Source organism: Poromitra crassiceps (genome assembly GCF_964638095.1).
Source record: "Poromitra crassiceps genome assembly, chromosome: 4".
Taxonomy (NCBI): domain Eukaryota; kingdom Metazoa; phylum Chordata; class Actinopteri; order Beryciformes; family Melamphaidae; genus Poromitra; species Poromitra crassiceps.
The window spans coordinates 23122096-23141211 of record NC_139626.1 but is presented as its reverse complement, the minus strand read 5'-3'; the positions used below and the strand labels follow the sequence as shown (position 1 = coordinate 23141211).

General features: G+C 47.7%; 1 protein-coding gene across 1 annotated transcript in view; it reads left to right on the top strand.

Moving 5' to 3' along the window:
- The window catches only part of dock1 (dedicator of cytokinesis 1), a 292156-nt gene that overhangs the window by 229624 nt on the left and 43416 nt on the right, over window positions 1–19116 (top strand). Inside the window, exons 31-38 of the mRNA XM_083635505.1 lie at window positions 1644–1744; window positions 7008–7066; window positions 7620–7768; window positions 10940–11025; window positions 11454–11610; window positions 13114–13154; window positions 14087–14177; window positions 17640–17759. Of these exons, the coding sequence (XP_083491631.1) occupies window positions 1644–1744; window positions 7008–7066; window positions 7620–7768; window positions 10940–11025; window positions 11454–11610; window positions 13114–13154; window positions 14087–14177; window positions 17640–17759 (804 nt within the window). The remainder of the gene's footprint in view (window positions 1–1643; window positions 1745–7007; window positions 7067–7619; window positions 7769–10939; window positions 11026–11453; window positions 11611–13113; window positions 13155–14086; window positions 14178–17639; window positions 17760–19116) is intronic.

Here is a 19116-nt window from a genome sequence, read left to right as displayed (position 1 = left end):
CACCCAAAACATGAAAGTACGTCCGAGTACGTCTTTGGCACAGAACGCCATTGTTAAAAGTACGTCCGGGTACGTCTTTGGCAGAGAATGAGTTAACTGAGCTACAGGTACGTGACTGATGAACTGATTAACTGAGCTACAGGTAAGTGACTGATGAACTGATTAACTGAGCTACAGGTAAGTGACTGATGAACTGATTAACTGAGCTACAGGTAAGTGACTGATGAACTGATTAACTGAGCTACAGGTAAGTGACTGATGAACTGATTAACTGAACTACAGGTAGGTGACTGATGAACTGATTAACTGAGCTACAGGTAAGTGACTGATGAACTGATTAACTGAGCTACAGGTAAGTGACTGATGAACTGATGAACTGAGCTACAGGTAAGTGACTGATGAACTGATTAACTGAGCTACAGGTACGTGACTGATGAACTGATTAGCTGAGCTACAGGTACGTGACTGATGAACTGATTAACTGAGCTACAGGTAAGTGACTGATGAACTGATTAACTGAGCTACAGGTAAGTGACTGATGAACTGATTAGCTGAGCTACAGGTAAGTGACTGATGAACTGATTAACTGAGCTACAGGTAAGTGACTGATGAACTGATTAGCTGAGCTACAGGTAAGTGACTGATGAACTGATGAAAGCCTCCATTTCTGAAACACATCCTTGATGCCCTTCCTCCCAGAGACAATTTGCTTTCAGCGAAAACAAGGTTTGATTATGTGTCTAAGTTCCATACTACTAATCAATGGGATTTATGAGACAAGAGCTTTGGGGAAAGATTTGGCAGAGCGTCCAGAGCTCTAGATGCCTCTTAACATGCCACAAAGAGAAAGTGAGAAGGAGGCAGATGATATATTGTGGAATGGATGGCATTTTTCAAGTAGCCACTCCACTGGATCCCTGCAATGTCATATATATATATATATATATATATATATATATATATATATATATATATATATATATATATATATATATATAGTCACTGAAAGGGAGTACCATAAACATTGTTGAGAGGGAATGTCAATTTCTTTGTGATGGCCGGCAATCTGGTTTGCATTTCTGTATCTTTTAACCTGCTCTCTGGAATAGCACAGCTTCTTCTGCTTGCTTTTCAAATCTGTGACATTATGGAAGAATGTTAATGTAGCTAACAACTTAACTGCTTCAAGGTATTTGTGGATGGATTCATTTAACAAAGTTGTTATGTCTGATAGTGAAGTGTTTTTCTCCTTTATTTTAATCGATAACTCAAGGGCATACAGATAATTTGTCTGGATAGAATTATAAATAGTCTTGCACAGTCCTTTGTAGCATTTGTGTGTTTATGCATGCATACAGTATGTTCTTGGCCTTTGGCTATTTTCATAAGGAAGTGTGTACATGCTTTGAGAATAAATAGACCTGTAGCCTTGCGCTCCTTGTAGCTGCCACTAGCCAAAATCACCAACCTATTCTTTCATTGAGACGGCTCCCACACACACAAGTAGATCATGGTCATATTATTTTTCTCATCTTTCTCTCTCTCTCTCTCTCTCTCTTGCTGTGTGTGTGTGTGTGTGTGTGTGTGTGTGTGTGTGTGTGTGTGTGTGTGTGTGTGTGTGTGTGTGTGTGTGTGTGTGTCAGCTATGGAACAACTACTTCCACCTGGCCGTGGCCTTCCTTACGCAGGAGTCCTTGCAGCTGGAGAACTTCTCAAGCGACAAAAGAGCCAAGATCTTTCACAAGTGAGTATGCAAGGCACACAAACTGTCACCCGACACGAGCGAGGCACACAAACTCTGTCACCCAACACAAGCGAGGCACACAAACTGTCACCCGACACGAGCGAGGCACACAAACTTCGTCACCTGACACGAGCGAGGCACACAAACTTTGTCACCTGACACGAGCGAGGCACACAAACTCTGTCACCCGACACGAGCGAGGCACACAGACTCTGTCACCTGACACAACTGAGGCACACAAACTGTCACCTGACACGAGCGACGCACACAAACTCTGTCACCCGACACGAGCGAGGCACACAGACTCTGTCACCTGACACAACTGAGGCACACAAACTGTCACCTGACACGAGCGACGCACACAAACTCTGTCACCCGACATGAGTGAGGCACACAAACTGTCACCTGACACGAGCGAGGCACACAAACTCTGTCACCTGACACAACTGAGGCACACAAACTGTCACCTGACACGAGCGAGGCACACAAACTGTCACCTGACACGAGCGAGGCACACAAACTGTCACCTGACACGAGCGAGGCACACAGACTCTGTCACTCGACAGGAGAGCAGGCTTTCCATAATGCATCACACGGAGGCTCACAGGGATAGGAACATCCTATGGCTCCTCTCCGCTAGTCGCCGGCTCTCCCAAACAAGGCCGAACAGCCTCGGTTCACTCCGGGGGTTACAGAGAAATGCATCTTGTACTCAGATCCAAGGTATCAGGCAAAGTTAGAGATCCCCTCCAAGAATTCAGATGCGGGGCTGTGAACTGCTCAAAGCCCCTTCAAAGCACTTCCAGTGTTCATGTTTTCTCTCTCTCTTTCTCCCCCCCCCCCCATCTCATTCCCTCAGTAGATGAAGGGATGGAAATTTGATATCGCACTGCAAGATTTTAGAAGGGCAGTTTTTAAATCTCTCGAAGTTTCAGACTTTTATTGCTTATGAAAATCTGCTGTAAGACGGAGCCCTTCTCTCGGCTATAGGTTCAGAGAGTGGTTTCATTTCATTTCCTTTTCATGAGCCGCCTGTATCTACAAAGAGGCATTCATCTACATTAGAATTGCTCATAAGTCAATAGAGTCTGGTTATGCAGCCAAATGTGTAAATGCTTTCTGGGCAGAAGCTGAAAATATTGGCTCTCATCTTCTTTTGGACGAGGCTTGTGTCACTAAAGCATTTATCACACCGGCCCCGGCCTGACAGTCAAACAAACTCCTTGTTGGCCATTACTTTATTATCACTCCTGATCAACTCCCGCGTGCACGCACGCACAGCCGCGCGCACGTTTGCACGCACGCACAGCCGCGCGCACGTTTGCACGCACGCACAGCCACGCGCACGTGGCACGCACAGCCGCGCACGTGTGCACGCACGCACAGCCACGCGCACGAGTGCACACACGCCAGAGTCCTGCACCGGGTCGGGGTTCCGCGGGGCCCCGCCGGGTACCCGCAAAAAAATGCGGGGGGCGGGTGTTATTTTGTCTTCATTTTATTTGCGGGTTCGGATCTGGGTAGAATAAACAACATGGGGCCCGGGTCGCGGGTGTTGTATAATATATGTATTTTTATTTACTTTTTATATAACGATAATAATTCAGTCAGTGTGTAACTTCATGTTTTGTCTGAGTCTGACCTGACGTCTTTGACCTCAATCATTTCCGCTGGTCCTTTCCTTCCGGGTCAGCTCTCCCTCGCTCCGGTCAGGTATAAACAGAAATGACCTAGACCTACAGTATGCTAGCTAGCTTGTTGCATTGCATGACAGCTAGCGTCAGCAAGGCTAGCATGTTTCCTTTAGCTGCTGGCTGGCCTGCTGGCACTGGCACCAGTGACAAAACACCGTCAATGTGCTTATTGTAAATAACGTTATGTAATGCCTGCCGAGTCCGACTGCACCCACCGACCACCGTTGTTGGCTCTCGTCAGTGACTCGGCCAGAAAAGACTGATATTCGCTTCCTGTGTGAATTGTGAAACGATCGCAGTTACTTTGGTTGTGTTCACTTAAAAAAAAATTATATATGCGGAAGCGGAGCGGGATGCGGGTCTCATGTCTGCAGGGCGGGGTGGGTTGCGGTACTGATTGATCATATGAGCGGGTTCGCGGAGCGGGGTCGGGCGGAACCGGGTCTTGAAAATCAGACCCGCGCAGGACTCTGATACACGCACAGCCGCGCGCGTGTGCACGCACGCACAGCCACGCGCACGTGGCACACACAGCCACGCGCGCGTGTGCACGCACGCACAGCCGCGCGCACGCACGCATGCACAGCCGCGCGCACGCGCACGTGTGCACGCAGACGGTACACCAACCCACCCAGCCGCCTCCACTCTGCCTCAGGAATTAGCATTTGTGACGTAAGCAGAGGAAAGGGCTGAGCTCCACCTCAATCAAATATAACCAGATAGATATTCTGTAGGCCTTGTCAATTGCTCTCTCACCCACTCTTCCTACCTCTGCCCGCCCACTCTGTCTCTCTCTCTCTCTCTCTCCCTCCACCTCCTTCTCACCTTTGCTCCCTTCCTCTTCTTCTGCACTTTCCCTTTTGCCAGTGTGCTGGTGCATGAACCGTCAACTCCCGCCCGCCATGCCAATTATTGTGCCTTTGTCTGGCAGCGGAGAACAGAAAACAGGCAAAATGGGAGAGATGTGCGGAGCATGGCGGTTTTCATCGCTCCTGCATCAGCTTTTCTCCCGCGCCGCAAATGTCTCCCGGCGCCGCTTGTTAAGCTATGGCCTATTACCGGTGTGTGTGTGTGTGTGTGTGTGTGTGTGTGATCCTGGTTTTCTTCACAAGCTCACTCGCTGACCTCAAACCGCCAAGGCGGAGTGATATCAGGCTAACATAAAGCCATAAAGCACTTAGCGTACCTGTAACGCCTGGGCCGTGGCGCAGCATAGAGGTTTAATGCATCTCTAGATGCTAATCAAGTTTGATCTGTTTGCTTTGGAAGGGCGCCGCCCTGGAGACGCAATCACAGATACAGTCGGATAAATGAACCTAGGGTTGTGTGTCGTCGCAGCACATGCGCAAACAGTCTGAATGTCGCAGTGTCAAGACCTGTAAATATCCCACACTTCCCTCTCGCTCCAGGCTTTGATCATATCTCAGCTGCTCCTTCAGGCCATTGCATCATTTCCAGCTGGCTCACTTGTTTGTTTTCCACCTCTCTCTTTCTCCTCAGTCTCTCTCCTTAGCCTCTCTTGCCCCTTGTCCCAGCGGGCTGGCTCCATAGACGAGTCCTTTTCCTTAGTTAACCTCTGTAAGTGCCTCCCTCCCCTCGGCTGACAGGCATGTGTTGTAGGTCCTGACAGCTGACAGTCACAGCCTCACTGCCTGCAGCAACGTGACAAAACCAGGAGCTGCATCTGTCCGACCACGACGTGATGCTTCCGGATCAGTCATCCACACGCCCGCGCGAGTAGACGGGTCCACGCCCTCACACTGGCGCACGCACACACACACACACACACACACACACACACACACACACACACACACACACACAAACACACACCTACACACAGTTGATTATACACAGACTCGCACAAACGCACACTTCTGCTCATAGACGCAGGGGAAAGATTAGAAAACACACACACACACACACTCTCACAGTTGCTGATGAGGAGAGGCAAAAAGAGTCCCTAAAAGACCCTCCAAAATGCTACTTTTGGGACAGCATCTGCTCGAGCCATCTCAAGTCAAGTGTTTCTGAGAGCTGTTGTAATGCTGGATTAGCAAGCATGTGGACTGTTACATTAGAATATGATCATGCTAATAATGCATAATGCATCAGCGTGTCTCTTTTTGTCTGTGCCTAGCCTTACAGCACTGTACAGAGGCAGGCTATTCAGCTGCTAGCCTTACAGCACTGTACAGAGGCAGGCTATTCAGCTGCTAGCCTTACTGCACTGTACAGAGGCAGGCTATTCAGCTGCTAGCCTTACAGCACTGTACAGAGGCAGGCTATTCAGCTGCTAGCCTTACTGCACTGTACAGAGGCAGGCTATTCAGCTGCTAGCCTTACAGCACTGTACAGAGGCAGGCTATTCAGCTGTTAGCCTTACAGCACTGTACAGAGACAGGCTATTCAGCTGCTTGCTATTTGATCTCATTACCATTGCCTGTCCCGGCTGATCAATCCTTAGACTTTGCAACAGTCCTCCCTTTGACAGCTAAGGATGTTAAAGTGAGTGTGTTGACCTGGCCGGTGACGGAGCACCTTTGTTAAGTGCTTTTGAACGCACCCCTCACCCGTGTCATCATATTAGTGTGTCTTTGTGAAATATTGGCAAAACAATTGATCGGGTTTGAGAAGTGCACCAGGGCCGCGCGCTGCTGCCAAACGCCATACGCCACGCTGTGTGAAGGAGGCTCTGAATGGATCTGCATTCATTCATTCATTAGGGGTCGGGAGAGGTGGCGTGCTCAGAGAGGGCTTAATTCCCCCTACTGGCCACCTCGACTCCTCCATCTCTCTCCACTCCTCTGCAATGTCATGCCGAGGTGCCATTGCTCCCCTGAGTCATTGACCCCGGGGCAGTCTGTCGGTGTCTGTCTAATGCTTCGGATTATTCCCATCACCTAGTATGAAACATTCAGTCCGTTTTGAAAGAACTGAAGGCGTTACCTTTGTTTTGTGCTCTCAGAGTTTGGTCTCACTCTCTGGATCCACCCCCCTCGAGTGTTTCGGTCACTCAGGTCTCACCTTTCACTGTTTCCCTGTCCTCTGTCCTTCCTCTCCATGTCACGGTCTGTCCTTTGTGTGAGCAGGGTCAGTGTGACAGGCAGGGAGATAGGCTCCGAGCTGCTGTACGGCTCTCTGTGGAGACGAGGTCATGACCCAGAGTGTGGAGTGCTCACCAGCGTACCGCCACCCCTCATTCCAAAAACCTAGACAAAGAGTCAGAATGGGAGTGATTTTTCCGCATACCTACGTTTTGTATATAAATCTTTTGTCTATAAAAGCAATGTATGCATTGCTTGAGGTAATTGAAATAAGCTTCTCACCAAGCTGCCGTGTGTATTGTTGTGCCCTTGGCTCAGGTTTAAACCCCATTTCCAAACACAGTGAGTCAGGATTTGTCACTGGGATTTCATTGAAACTGCATTTCCATGTAGTTTTTGGTACTGCTACAGTATGGCAGGATGGTGCTGCTACAGTATGGCAGGATGGTACTGCTACAGTATGGCAGGATGGGAGTGGAGCTCATGTACAGTATGAAACAAATGAGCATCTTTGTGTTTCAGGTACCAGGACATGAGAAGACAAATTGGCTTTGAGATCAGGGACATGTGGTACAATCTAGGTAATGTATAAACCCCTGCATTTCTGTTTTGTCTTTCGTTGAAAGAGTTGGTACGAACTCCACAAATAGAACGCCGCATGCTAAAGTGTTGTTTTCTCAATTAATTTTGTGATCATCTGCAATCTAATTACCTCACAGCCCCATCATGTGCTGACATGGCAAAGAACAGCGGCTAAGAATAGAGAATCAGCTGCTAATTGGCTGTATGTTGTGCTGTGATAAAACCTCAGCAGTGACATTAGGTCTTTCTCTCACTGTAACAGCCGCTATCTCATTCCTTTAATTAGGGTTTTTCCATGAGATTAGATTGATTCACCAGGATTATTAATTAGCACACCACTATTTTGTACCTGAGGTGTTTGGTACTTGGAAGTTATCGACCAGGCAAATGTCAATGAAAATTCTGATGAGAGGAAACTGGCTAAGCCCACGCAGATTTCACTGGCAGGTTTTTTTTTAATGCCTAGTGCACAGTGACGATAATGAATTCCCTGCCAGGATCAACATACTGAATGATAGATTGAGCTGTTCATCTTCTGTGTTTCTCCACAAGGCCCACACAAGATCAAATTCATTCCCGAGATGGTGGGTCCCATCCTGGAGATGACGCTGGTCCCCGAGATCGAGCTCCGCAAAGCCACCATCGCCATCTTCTTTGACATGATGCAGTGCGAGTTCCACTTCACGTGCAGCTTCCAGCGGGTGTGTGAAAGAACAGTGACAGGAGGACTTACAAAATACAACATAACAACAAAATGGGAGAGAGTCGGAGATGGGAAATGAGGAGGAGTAAAGGGGTCAGAGGGGCGCTCTATCTGAGAGGGAGTTTTATAGCCTCAAGCTTAGTCGTAATTCGACAAATCTCATTTTGTTATGCCGCGGTTATCAACAGCAGCGGTAAGTGGAACTTAATGTTATGTTACAGTAAGCTTCTTTTTGCATGAGGAAATCCAATTGGCTACAGCTGCTTTGCCATGAGAAGTCTCAGACAGTTCTGTGCTTTGCAATGTGGGCTCCCAAAGTGACTCGTGTTTCTTGCACTTTGTACCAGATTCTAAAGCCACACCTCTCTCAGTGCTCTTCTTTATATTGGCTTCCAATGCCACGCCTGGCTCTTGTCCCATGAAGGTAGTGGCAGCTTGGCTCTTGTAGTCCTGTGAAGGTAGTGGCAGCTTGGCTCTTGTAGTCCTGTGAAGGTAGTGGCAGCTTGGCTCTTGTAGTCCTGGGAAGGTAGTGGCAGCTTGGCTCTTGTAGTCCTGTGAAGGTAATGGCAGCTTGGCTCTTGTAGTCCTGGGAAGGTAATGGCAGCTTGGCTCTTGTAGTCCTGTGAAGGTAGTGGCAGCTTGGCTCTTGTAGTCCTGGGAAGGTAATGGCAGCTTGGCTCTTGTAGTCCTGGGAAGGTAATGGCAGCTTGGCTCTTGTAGTCTTGGGAAGGTAGTGGCAGCTTGGCTCTTGTAGTCCTGGGAAGGTAGTGGCAGCTTGGCTCTTGTAGTCCTGGGAAGGTAGTGGCAGCTTGGCTCTTGTAGTCCTGGGAAGGTAATGGCAGCTTGGCTTTTGTAGTCCTGGGAAGGTAGTGGCAGCTTGGCTCTTGTAGTCCTGGGAAGGTAATGGCAGCTTGGCTCTTGTAGTCCTGGGAAGGTAGTGGCAGCTTGGCTCTTGTAGTCCTGTGAAGGTAGTGGCAGCTTGGCTCTTGTAGTCCTGGGAAGGTAGTGGCAGCTTGGCTCTTGTAGTCCTGTGAAGGTAATGGCAGCTTGGCTCTTGTAGTCCTGGGAAGGTAGTGGCAGCTTGGCTTTTGTAGTCCTGGGAAGGTAGTGGCAGCTTGGCTCTTGCAGTCCTGGGAAGGTAGTGGCAGCTTGGCTCTTGTAGTCCTGTGAAGGTAATGGCAGCTTGGCTCTTGTAGTCCTGGGAAGGTAGTGGCAGCTTGGCTCTTGTAGTCCTGGGAAGGTAGTGGCAGCTTGGCTCTTGTAGTCCTGTGAAGGTAATGGCAGCTTGGCTCTTGTAGTCCTGGGAAGGTAGTGGCAGCTTGGCTTTTGTAGTCCTGGGAAGGTAGTGGCAGCTTGGCTCTTGCAGTCCTGGGAAGGTAGTGGCAGCTTGGCTCTTGTAGTCCTGTGAAGGTAGTGGCAGCTTGGCTCTTGTAGTCTTGGGAAGGTAGTGCCAGCTTAGCCCATGGCTCCTCGCTACATTGACCCTGCCAATAGCGCAGTCTGTTTGGGATGGGGGTAAAGGGAGCCTTAAGATAATTAAGTCAATGTGTCACTCAGGACCTGGCTCTTTGGAGACAAATGCCACCTTCTTCTTCTCTCCCTGTGGTGAAATATGATCAATGTCAGTTTGGCCTGACCCCTTTTCACACTGTAAGCCAGTGATATTCCCTCTGCCGGGGTGTGCTATGTAAATCCCTAGCTTAACAGAGAGCAGCGTTTACATCTTTTCTCACTTGGCCGCGCTCTCTTCTCTCCTCTGCCGTCCTGGCGGCCCTAACAACACACCAGCACATCAAGGATTCAGTGTCGATTGGGTTGTTTCAGCACAATAAAACTTATTTTTATGCAGCTGCCACATACCAATACCGGAGATATAAGGCCCATGCATCACTGTCAGAAAGTGCTCCAGCTGCAGCAACAACGCGGCCTGGGTAAATAGGAGGAGAGAGTTTCAGATAAGAGGGATGCGTCTCTTCACATGGAGGCCTGGGTAAATAGGAGGAGAGAGTTTCAGATAAGAGGGATGCGTCTCTTCACATGGAGGCCTGGGTAAATAGGAGGAGAGAGTTTCAGATAAGAGGGATGCGTCTCTTCACATGGAGGCCTGGGTAAATAGGAGGAGAGAGTTTCAGATAAGAGGGATGTGTCTCTTCACATGGAGGCCTGGGTAAATAGGAGGAGAGAGTTTCAGATAAGAGGGATGCGTCTCTTCACATGGAGGCCTGGGTAAATAGGAGGAGAGAGTTTCAGATAAGAGGGATGCGTCTCTTCACATGGAGGCCTGGGTAAATAGGAGGAGAGAGTTTCAGATAAGAGGGATGCGTCTCTTCACATGGAGGCCTGGGTAAATAGGAGGAGAGAGTTTCAGATAAGAGGGATGCGTCTCTTCACATGGAGGCCTGGGTAAATAGGAGGAGAGAGTTTCAGATAAGAGGGATGCGTCTCTTCACATGGAGGCCTGGGTAAATAGGAGGAGAGAGTTTCAGATAAGAGGGATGCGTCTCTTCACATGGAGGCCTGGGTAAATAGGAGGAGAGAGCTTCAGATAAGAGGGATGCGTCTCTTCGCATGGAGGCCTGGGTAAATAGGAGGAGAGAGTTTCAGATAAGAGGGATGCGTCTCTTCACATGGAGGCCTGGGTAAATAGGAGGAGAGAGTTTCAGATAAGAGGGGTGCGTCTCTTCACATGGAGGCCTGGGTAAATAGGAGGAGAGAGTTTCAGATAAGAGGGATGCGTCTCTTCACATGGAGGCCTGGGTAAATAGGAGGAGAGAGTTTCAGATAAGAGGGGTGCGTCTCTTTGCATGGAGGCCTGGGTAAATAGGAGGAGAGAGTTTCAGATAAGAGGGGTGCGTCTCTTCGCATGGAGGCCTGGGTAAATAGGAGGAGAGAGTTTCAGATAAGGGGGATGCGTCTCGTCGCATGGCCTTGCACCCTGTTCCGGCCAATTCCATTCACATAAAGAGAAGTTAGCTGGTGATAATGAACAGATGAACACCAGCTCACAGCCAGCTGGGCTGAAAGATGGGGGGGGGGGCTATTAAGTAGAAAAGCCCAGATCCCCTCAACCAAGCCTTGATGTGTGTGTGTGTGTGTGGGGGGGGGGGGGGGCTAATGAATTGAGAAATTAGCGACACTGATTATTTACGCCTGCTCTGTCTAATTGCAGTTTGAGAACGAGATCATTACCAAGCTGGATCATGAGGTGGAGGGGGGCCGCGGAGACGAGCAGTACAAAGTCCTGTTTCAGAAAATGTAAGTGCTGATTAATGGGCAGGATTACGCCCGAGTCTCTGACCAGTTACATCATGCTAATTGCAACATACTGTGGCACTCCTCAAAATAAGCAGCGTGCCGGTGATCACACCACTTCCCACCACAGTCAAATACGTGTGTGTGTGCGTGCGTGTGTGTGTGTGCGTGTGTGCGTGCGTGCGTGCGTGTGTGTGTGTGTGTGTGTGTGCGTGCGTGTGTGTGCGCGTGTGTGTGCGCGTGTGTGTGAGTCTGTGATATTTCCATTCAGCACAGTCGGGTGCCAATTCTGTTTTAATTGGCAAGAAAGAGGGGTTTCTCAAAAAGTGAACCAGCAAAGAGGATGACATGTTTAACAGTGTAAGAAACCCTTTCATACATGTGTTTCTTCTCTACCACTACACCTACATATCAACGACAACACACACCAGTTTACTGGAGCACTGCAGGAAGCACAAGTACCTGGCCAAGACAGGCGAGAACTTCGTCACGCTGGTGGTGCGTCTGCTGGAGAGGCTGCTGGACTACAGGACCATCATGCACGACGAGAACAAGGAGAACCGCATGAGCTGCACCGTCAATGTGCTGGTAAGACTGCGAGGGTCGCAGGTTCGAGCCCCGGTGTTACCTCCGGCTTGGGCGTCCGTACAGTACATGCACAATCGGCCGTGTCGGCGGGTGGGAAGCGGGGATTAACCTGATTGCTGCACTAGTGCCTACTCTGGTCAGTCTGGGCGCCTGTTCGGGGGGGGGGGCTGAGGGGAATAGCGTGATCCTCCCACACGCAACATCCTGCTGGTGAAACTCCTTGCCATTAGGTGAAAAATAAGCCACTGGTGACTGCACATGTATCGGAGGAAGCATGTGCTAAGTTGCTAAGTCTACAACTCCCCCCAGATCAGCAGAGAGGGTGGAGCAATGACCGGGACAGCAGGGGAATTGGCCAAGTACAATTGGGGAGGGGAGGGGGGGGGGGAGATATTGAAAAAACGTGATCAACAAAAGAAAGAAAAAAGATAAACACATGTGCGATAAGGACAAACTGCTCGCCCCTCATTAATGACCGTATAGATGACTCTGACAACAGTTATCAAGCCCCAGGTCTTGTCTCATAGGCTGCTGCTGTCAGCAGAGTAAAGCGCGGTGACATGTGACAACCCCACAGAGGAGAAACAATAGAGGCCACCTCCACATGTCAGAAGGTATGAAGGCATTATCACAGTGCAGCTCACCTGGGAGGCCTCTCTTTTGTGGAATGACATTTCATCTGGGAGCAGCTAAATGTCAATATTCCCTCATGTGACTGCCGAGCCTAAAATAAAGCACGGAACAGAACCCGGGCTACGTGTGATTATATTCAGCATTTGGACCGAGTGAGTCATGTTCACTCAAGCGCCGCGCCGGCCCATTTTCAGCGCAAGCCAGGAGAGCGCTTTGACAGCCACCACTGTTATTCTAATCTCAGCCAACGTGCATCTCTTTAGCAGATACTTACCTTCTGCCTGCTGGAAGCTGGGACATGGAGTTTTTTCATACACCGGTGGCTTCTAAATGTTCTGTGGTATAGAGAGGCAAAGTGGAACGTCACTTCCTGCTTCAGCACTGTACCAGAGATTTTCATCCGCCATTTATTTTCCCATAGACATTTCGTAAAATGCTTATAAAATAGTTTCACTTCGTCGAACCAAACGGTTCAGCTAACGCTATAATCGGGAGAGACCATAGAACATTTCACTCGGACCAAAACTTAAAAAAACATCTAAATTTGTTTTTCTTTAAACCCGCATTTTTTTAACGTTTTGGTCCCAGTGAAATGTTATGTGCTCTCTCCTGTTTCTAAATATATATGTGCCGTTTGGTATGAACCAGTAAAACTGTTTTTATACGCATTTTACGAAATGTGTATGGGAAAATAAATGGCGGATGAAAATCTCTGGTACAGTGCTGAAGCAGGAAGTAGATGGTCACTTTGCCTCTCTATAAACTAGCGTGGTTCATAATGGCTTTAAAAAAGAAGAGCGATAATGGTGTGCCTTTCAATGAAAATGTATGAACTCTAACCTGTTGTAATTGCCTGTGTCTTTGCTCTAGAACTTCTATAAGGAGATAGAGAGAGAGGAGATGTACATCAGGTAAGACCGTGACCTATCGTTTCGAGTTCTTTGCTATTTTCACATTAACCATTTCTTTCGTTTCTTTTTTGGACATTACAGTAGTTTTTGATGTGCTCACCTATTACAATGGGTATTTCTGTATCTTTTCCAATTTTCTTTTAAATCATTGGTTTCTGTACAAAGAGGTTAAGACAGATAATTTCACCAAAATTCAGTATAAAAAAAATAAAAATTAAGAGGGCTGGTTAAAACAACAGGAGAACAGGAGAAAAAAAGAACATGAGAAAGAGTTAAGAAAGGGACAAGGCAGTCTCCCAACATTCCTCCACAACCCTCAGTGAATACAGTTCGTGTCTACCCTTATGATGCAATCTGTAGACAGGCTATCAGAATAGGGGTCAGAATGTCTAGGCGAGCCGTTGCCAACCTTTTCCAACTCAGGGCCCACTTGAAAATCTCAAAACTTTTCGCAGCTCACCTCTGACCCCAGAAAATACGGCGGCCAAATAATGCATTCTCAGAGCACTTTTTATTTTCCACGCTCACTAACACAGCATGAAACATGTTGCATTTTCACTGTTACAATGTATCTCCTTTATCTTCTTCTTTTAACACGAATGACTTGGCGGCCCACATGAGTCAGTGCTGAGGCATTGCCCTATTCAGCGGCGCTAAACTTCCCTGTCAGCCACAAAATACCATACGCTTTGGCTCCTTTACTCCCAGCTGTGTCCCCGGAGATCCAACACAGGCTTTTTGATTTTGTTACAATACGTTTACATTTGCACAACCTTGCCAGTCGGACTCTCCGTCTGGCAGTCAGTCGTTACTTCAGGTAAGAGGGGCTGTCAGGAGACCTCAGTATGGCGGAGTTAACTTCCTGTCTCTATTGTTCAAGTGTGAGAGGCCCACCCAGCCATGACCCATAAATCATCTCTGCTTCCTGCCAGGTACCTGTACAAGCTGTGTGACCTCCACAAAGAGTGTGACAACTACACTGAGGCTGCCTACACGCTGCTCCTGCACGCCAAACTGCTCAAGGTACAGAGAAAGCCCTCGCACAAGAGCACACACACAAACACAAATAAAGGTAACAGTGCACTCACTAGAAAAAACACACACACACACACACACACACACACACACAGAGGTGAATCATTCCTCTTCAAACAGCACACATAGCAGAAACCAAATCGGCGGTAAGCCAGTATCAGCCAGGTGGGATTTAACCTTAGGCATGGAACAAGTGTATCTGTGAATTTCAATGTGTACGGGAGGCAGTGTGTACGGGAGGCAGTCTGCTTGGAGAGATAGGTCCGCCCCTCCTTTCATCGCGCCCTGGCAGGAAATGGCGATGATGAGAGGGCAGACTTGCTGACCAGCATCTTTTTTCGCCTCGCGTAGTAAACCGGGCCGATGCAAACGATGGCCGGTATCTGATGTGACTTGAAAGAAGCTTGGATGCTTAATTTGTAAATGATGAGGTCCCACAACACCAAGGGGGGTTGGTGTAGAGGGAAAAGGTTCCAAAACATATCGAGACAACAAACACGTTGGAGGCGTTGGAGGCCCGTAATGTTTATATAGTGTCATCTTTGTAATGTTTAGTGTATATAGTGTCATCTTTGTAATGTTTAGTGTATATAGTGTCATCTTTGTCCGCTATCTGTGCACTAATGTCGCCCGCCCCACCACCCCAGTGTTTAGTATATTGTGTAAAGCGTTTTTGTGTTCTTGAAAAGCGCTATAATGGCCACATAGGCTACTATAAGAGACATCCTAATAAATAATACATGAAGGAAACTACAATGGCTTCAACTATTTACCAGAGAAATTCAATTCATTATCATTATCAATATTCAGTGTAGGGCTTGCCTCTCACAGACTAGTCGACTATCAGAACCACTAGTCGACACTGTGCATCATAGTCGACTACTCGTTCATCTGTGGTTTTAGGAATAAATAATGTAATTAGTAAATAGATTGAATATAGATTAGTTTGATCAATCATTTTCTCCATTATGCCAGGTTAAATAAACATAATTGAAGCTAGTTGGAGAGGGAAAGACTCCTGTCTGTTGTTACTGCAGTCAAACAGTCGGTATCTCCAACTCAGACTGGTTGCTGGGGTTTAGCGGCTCATTTGTAAACAGCCTCTCACAGCCAATCAGGACTTTCACGTACCTCCAGGTTGGTCCCGCCTACATTAGTTAACCCTTTACTGGCTGGTTTTGAGACCTTTTTGATGAGAATTGAGCATTTTTATTGGGTGAAGAAATATATATCTTCCGCAATATTAATCGACTAGGCAACTCCTTTTTGGGAGTAGTTGATGACTACCAAAATTCAGTAGCCGTGAATGCCCTACCACAGTGACGTGGCTTACAGCCACCTGAAGATAGCGCCATAGATATTATATTACTATAGATGGGTCACCGCAGGCGCCGCCAATTCTAACAAATGGTAGCAGCAAGTCTCCTAAATTGTCGTGGTCAACCATTGACTCAGACCTGCCGGAAGTCTTCTGAGTGGGCGTGTCCGTGGAAAAGCATGAGCAAAACCCACGTGACAAAATGACAGGAAGTGAGTTGAAGTTGGGCCATCATGCTTGAATCCCATCGTCTTTGATAGCGCCGTCCCCTTTGTCAGCTTGAAAATGAGAGTCGCAGGTCCTGTACTGTAAACCACAGGATGCAGTGCCTCGACTTTAAAGAGGGGAGAGGGTAGGTTGCTACCACACTTAACATAGAGCCTGTATCTTTGATGTCGTTTAAATGCCTGGAGATCTTGAAGCATAACGTTGAGGTTCTAGTCCAATGACAATTTTGATCAGGTACATAATACTTTTTTTTTTTTTTTATTGCCAAAAATACACCACATCGAAAATAGGATTCTGCAGAGCTGCAGCATCCATTCCCAGCGGGGGTTTGGTGTACGTCGAACTTGGAGTCGTTCCTCTCTCGCCTTTTATCCAAAATGGTCGCACGTGCATCTCACCTTGATCTGTATAATAGCCGACTGCTCCAGCCGACTGCTACAGGTCCCGACAGGGGAGAGCGGGCGGTGTGACGGAACAGCCGCGGCATTGTTATTTTAATCCTGCTCATTGCCCACCAGCTGCGGTATTCCACACCATTGCCTGCTCTGAGAGCAAACAAGAGGAGTCGCCGTTATATTGTGAAATGAGGTTGATTCTGTTCCACCAGCACAGCCTGCTTAAATCCTTTTCTCTCTCCAATAAGTGCTTCCATCTTCCACTTTGGGAGCACTGTCTCTCTTTTGTATTGGTGCACAGACGCCCCTAAATGAGCTGGGCTGGAAACCATGACTGTGCGATTTAGTGTCACTCTGTATATCTGTCCGCCAGTATTAATTATGTTGTGGAGAATGAAAATAGGCCCGGGGAGAGCGATAAGTCTTCTGGTAGAATACCTTCAGTCAGTAGTATAGTTAAAGGACGTTGAATTTACAGCGTTATGGATATTGGTCAGAGATGCATCAGCACTTTAGTTCTGTCGATTCCGTGGCTCCTGAATAAATGGATCTCCTTTTTAACCGTGTAAATGCTGCAGTCCAGCTGTAACGGGATCAATACGCTGAGCCCAAACTCTCCCAACACCTCTCTTCGTGCCACAGCAGGAATGTGCGGAGCAAATTACTTTCTCTGCGCTCGCCGGAGCGCTGCGTGCAAAATGCTTTGCTCTTCAAATGTGGCCCCTCAGACAGAACTCGCTCCGATTCTCCCAGAGATCTTTACTCTTCACGTTTCTCACAACACCGCAGAATGTCAATTACACCCGGGCTGGTAATGAATCAGTCCTGACAGGCCGCATAGGATTAGGCTTCCTGTGTACACAGAGGCCAATCAGATGGTACATCTCCCTGTGAACTAAGCCTTCTAGCCACTCACAAGTCTCATTATTCTCTGTGTTGAGGAAAAAGCAGCGTGATGTAGTGCGGGGTCAGCAAAAAAGGATACCCCTTTAATCTTGCTCTGTTTCTTTTTTATGTACCCCTCTTCTTTGCCTGCGATTGTTTACAGAATCAAGCAGATTCCCTAATGAATGAGATGATGCTGCTGCCTGAATCAATTGTGGCCGATCGGTATCGGTAACACAAGCAGAAGTAATGCTTCTCTGCGCTCCCCTCGCTCCACGTCGCTGGATCGGTTTCCAGTGAACTGGCCTGTTGGAGCACTGTTCTGGGTTGCGGCGGGGATGCGGCCGCAACCCGGAGGCTAATATGAGCCGGAGAAGAAGGCAGCGAGCGCGCATCGATGCGCTCTCTGACTCATTCCATGTGTATCGACGGCTGTTTCGTTGCCCATTTCTCAAGTTTCCATCCGGCCGGGCCAGAGCCCGGGGCAGGCTGAATGAGTTACACATCAATCTCACCTATTTGCATTGGCAACAACTCAGCGATTGATTTCTTGTCATTTGTATCCCTTCCACTCTGTATTGTATTGCATTGTGTTGATCCGCGACGCTTACGTGTCCTCCCCAGTGGTCAGAGGAGGCGTGTGCAGCCCACCTGACCCAGAGAGATGGCTACCAGGCCACCACCCAAGGGCAGCTGAAGGACCAGCTCTACCAGCAGATTATCAATTACTTCGACAAGGGCAAGGTAAGAGACAGAGGTCACCAGCACGCAAGGTCCTGCGGAATATAAATGGCAAGTGCACACACGCGCGCACGCACACACACACACACACACACACACACACACACACACACACTAGGGCATTCACAGACTAGTCGACTAGTAAAACCACTAGTCGACACTGTGCTTAGTAGTCGACTAGTCGTTTTAGCATTTAGTCGTTTTCTTTTCTTTTGTTTTATCTTTAAGAAAGAACATGAAGTATTTACACGACGTACATGGACTATCAAAGTATAAGATATACAATAATCCAAGAACAAACAAGACTATTGGACAAACAACCAAACAAAAACAATGCATTCAAAGTAAATACATAGATCTTGCCCTGTTGGCAGCTAGGAAATGCATAGCTTTAAATTGGAAAGCATCCAATCCCCCAGCTGTAGTTCACTGGTGGAATGAACTCTCAAGCTACCATACGTTGGATAACATTTACTACAAGAGCAAAGGCAGATTCTTAGACATCCCCAAAATATGGCAGCCACATACAGAGTTTGACTTTAAGAACTTTTTACCCCAGTGTCATTAGGCTTATCAGGATAGGATCCGGATGCATTGTTTTTGTTTGGTTGTTTGTCCAATAGTCTTGTTTGTTCTTGATTATTGTGTATCTTATGCAGTTTTCTTGTTTTGTTGTGTTGTGTTTTGATGTTCTTTGTGGGGGATATGGGATATGTTTTTTTTTTTTTTTTTTTTTTGCTAAAACGACTAGTCGACTACCTTTAGGTACGACTAGTCGACTAGTAAAATCTACTAGTCGTGAATGCCCTAACACACACACACACACACACACACACACACAGACACACACAGACACACACACACACACACACACACACACACACACACACACACACACACACACACACACACACACACACACACACACACACACACACACACACAGAACACATGCAGTGTTCCCAGATACAGCTGATGGTTTCCAGCCCAAAAGGTGTTAAAAAGCCACCAAAATGCATGAAAGAGAGAGAGAGAGAGCACGCAGTACTTAGAACTATGGGCACTGCACAGTCTGATGGTCTGTCTAGGTCCTACGTTAGGCTACATGGATTAATCAAACTTCAATTTGTAAAAAACCCGCCGAACTCGTGGAAAACCAGCCCAAATTATGTCCGCACCCACCTAAGCCCATTTCCCCTGCACAATGCAATCTAAACTAGCCCATCTGGCAAAATAAGCGTGTAAGCTTATAAAAGAGGGAGAAGACAGTGTTCAAAATCCTGACAACCCCCCCAGAACTGAAGCGTGCTGTTTTTGGATGCTGTCGTCTCTGTTAAATACCCCCTCTGCTGGCAGGAGA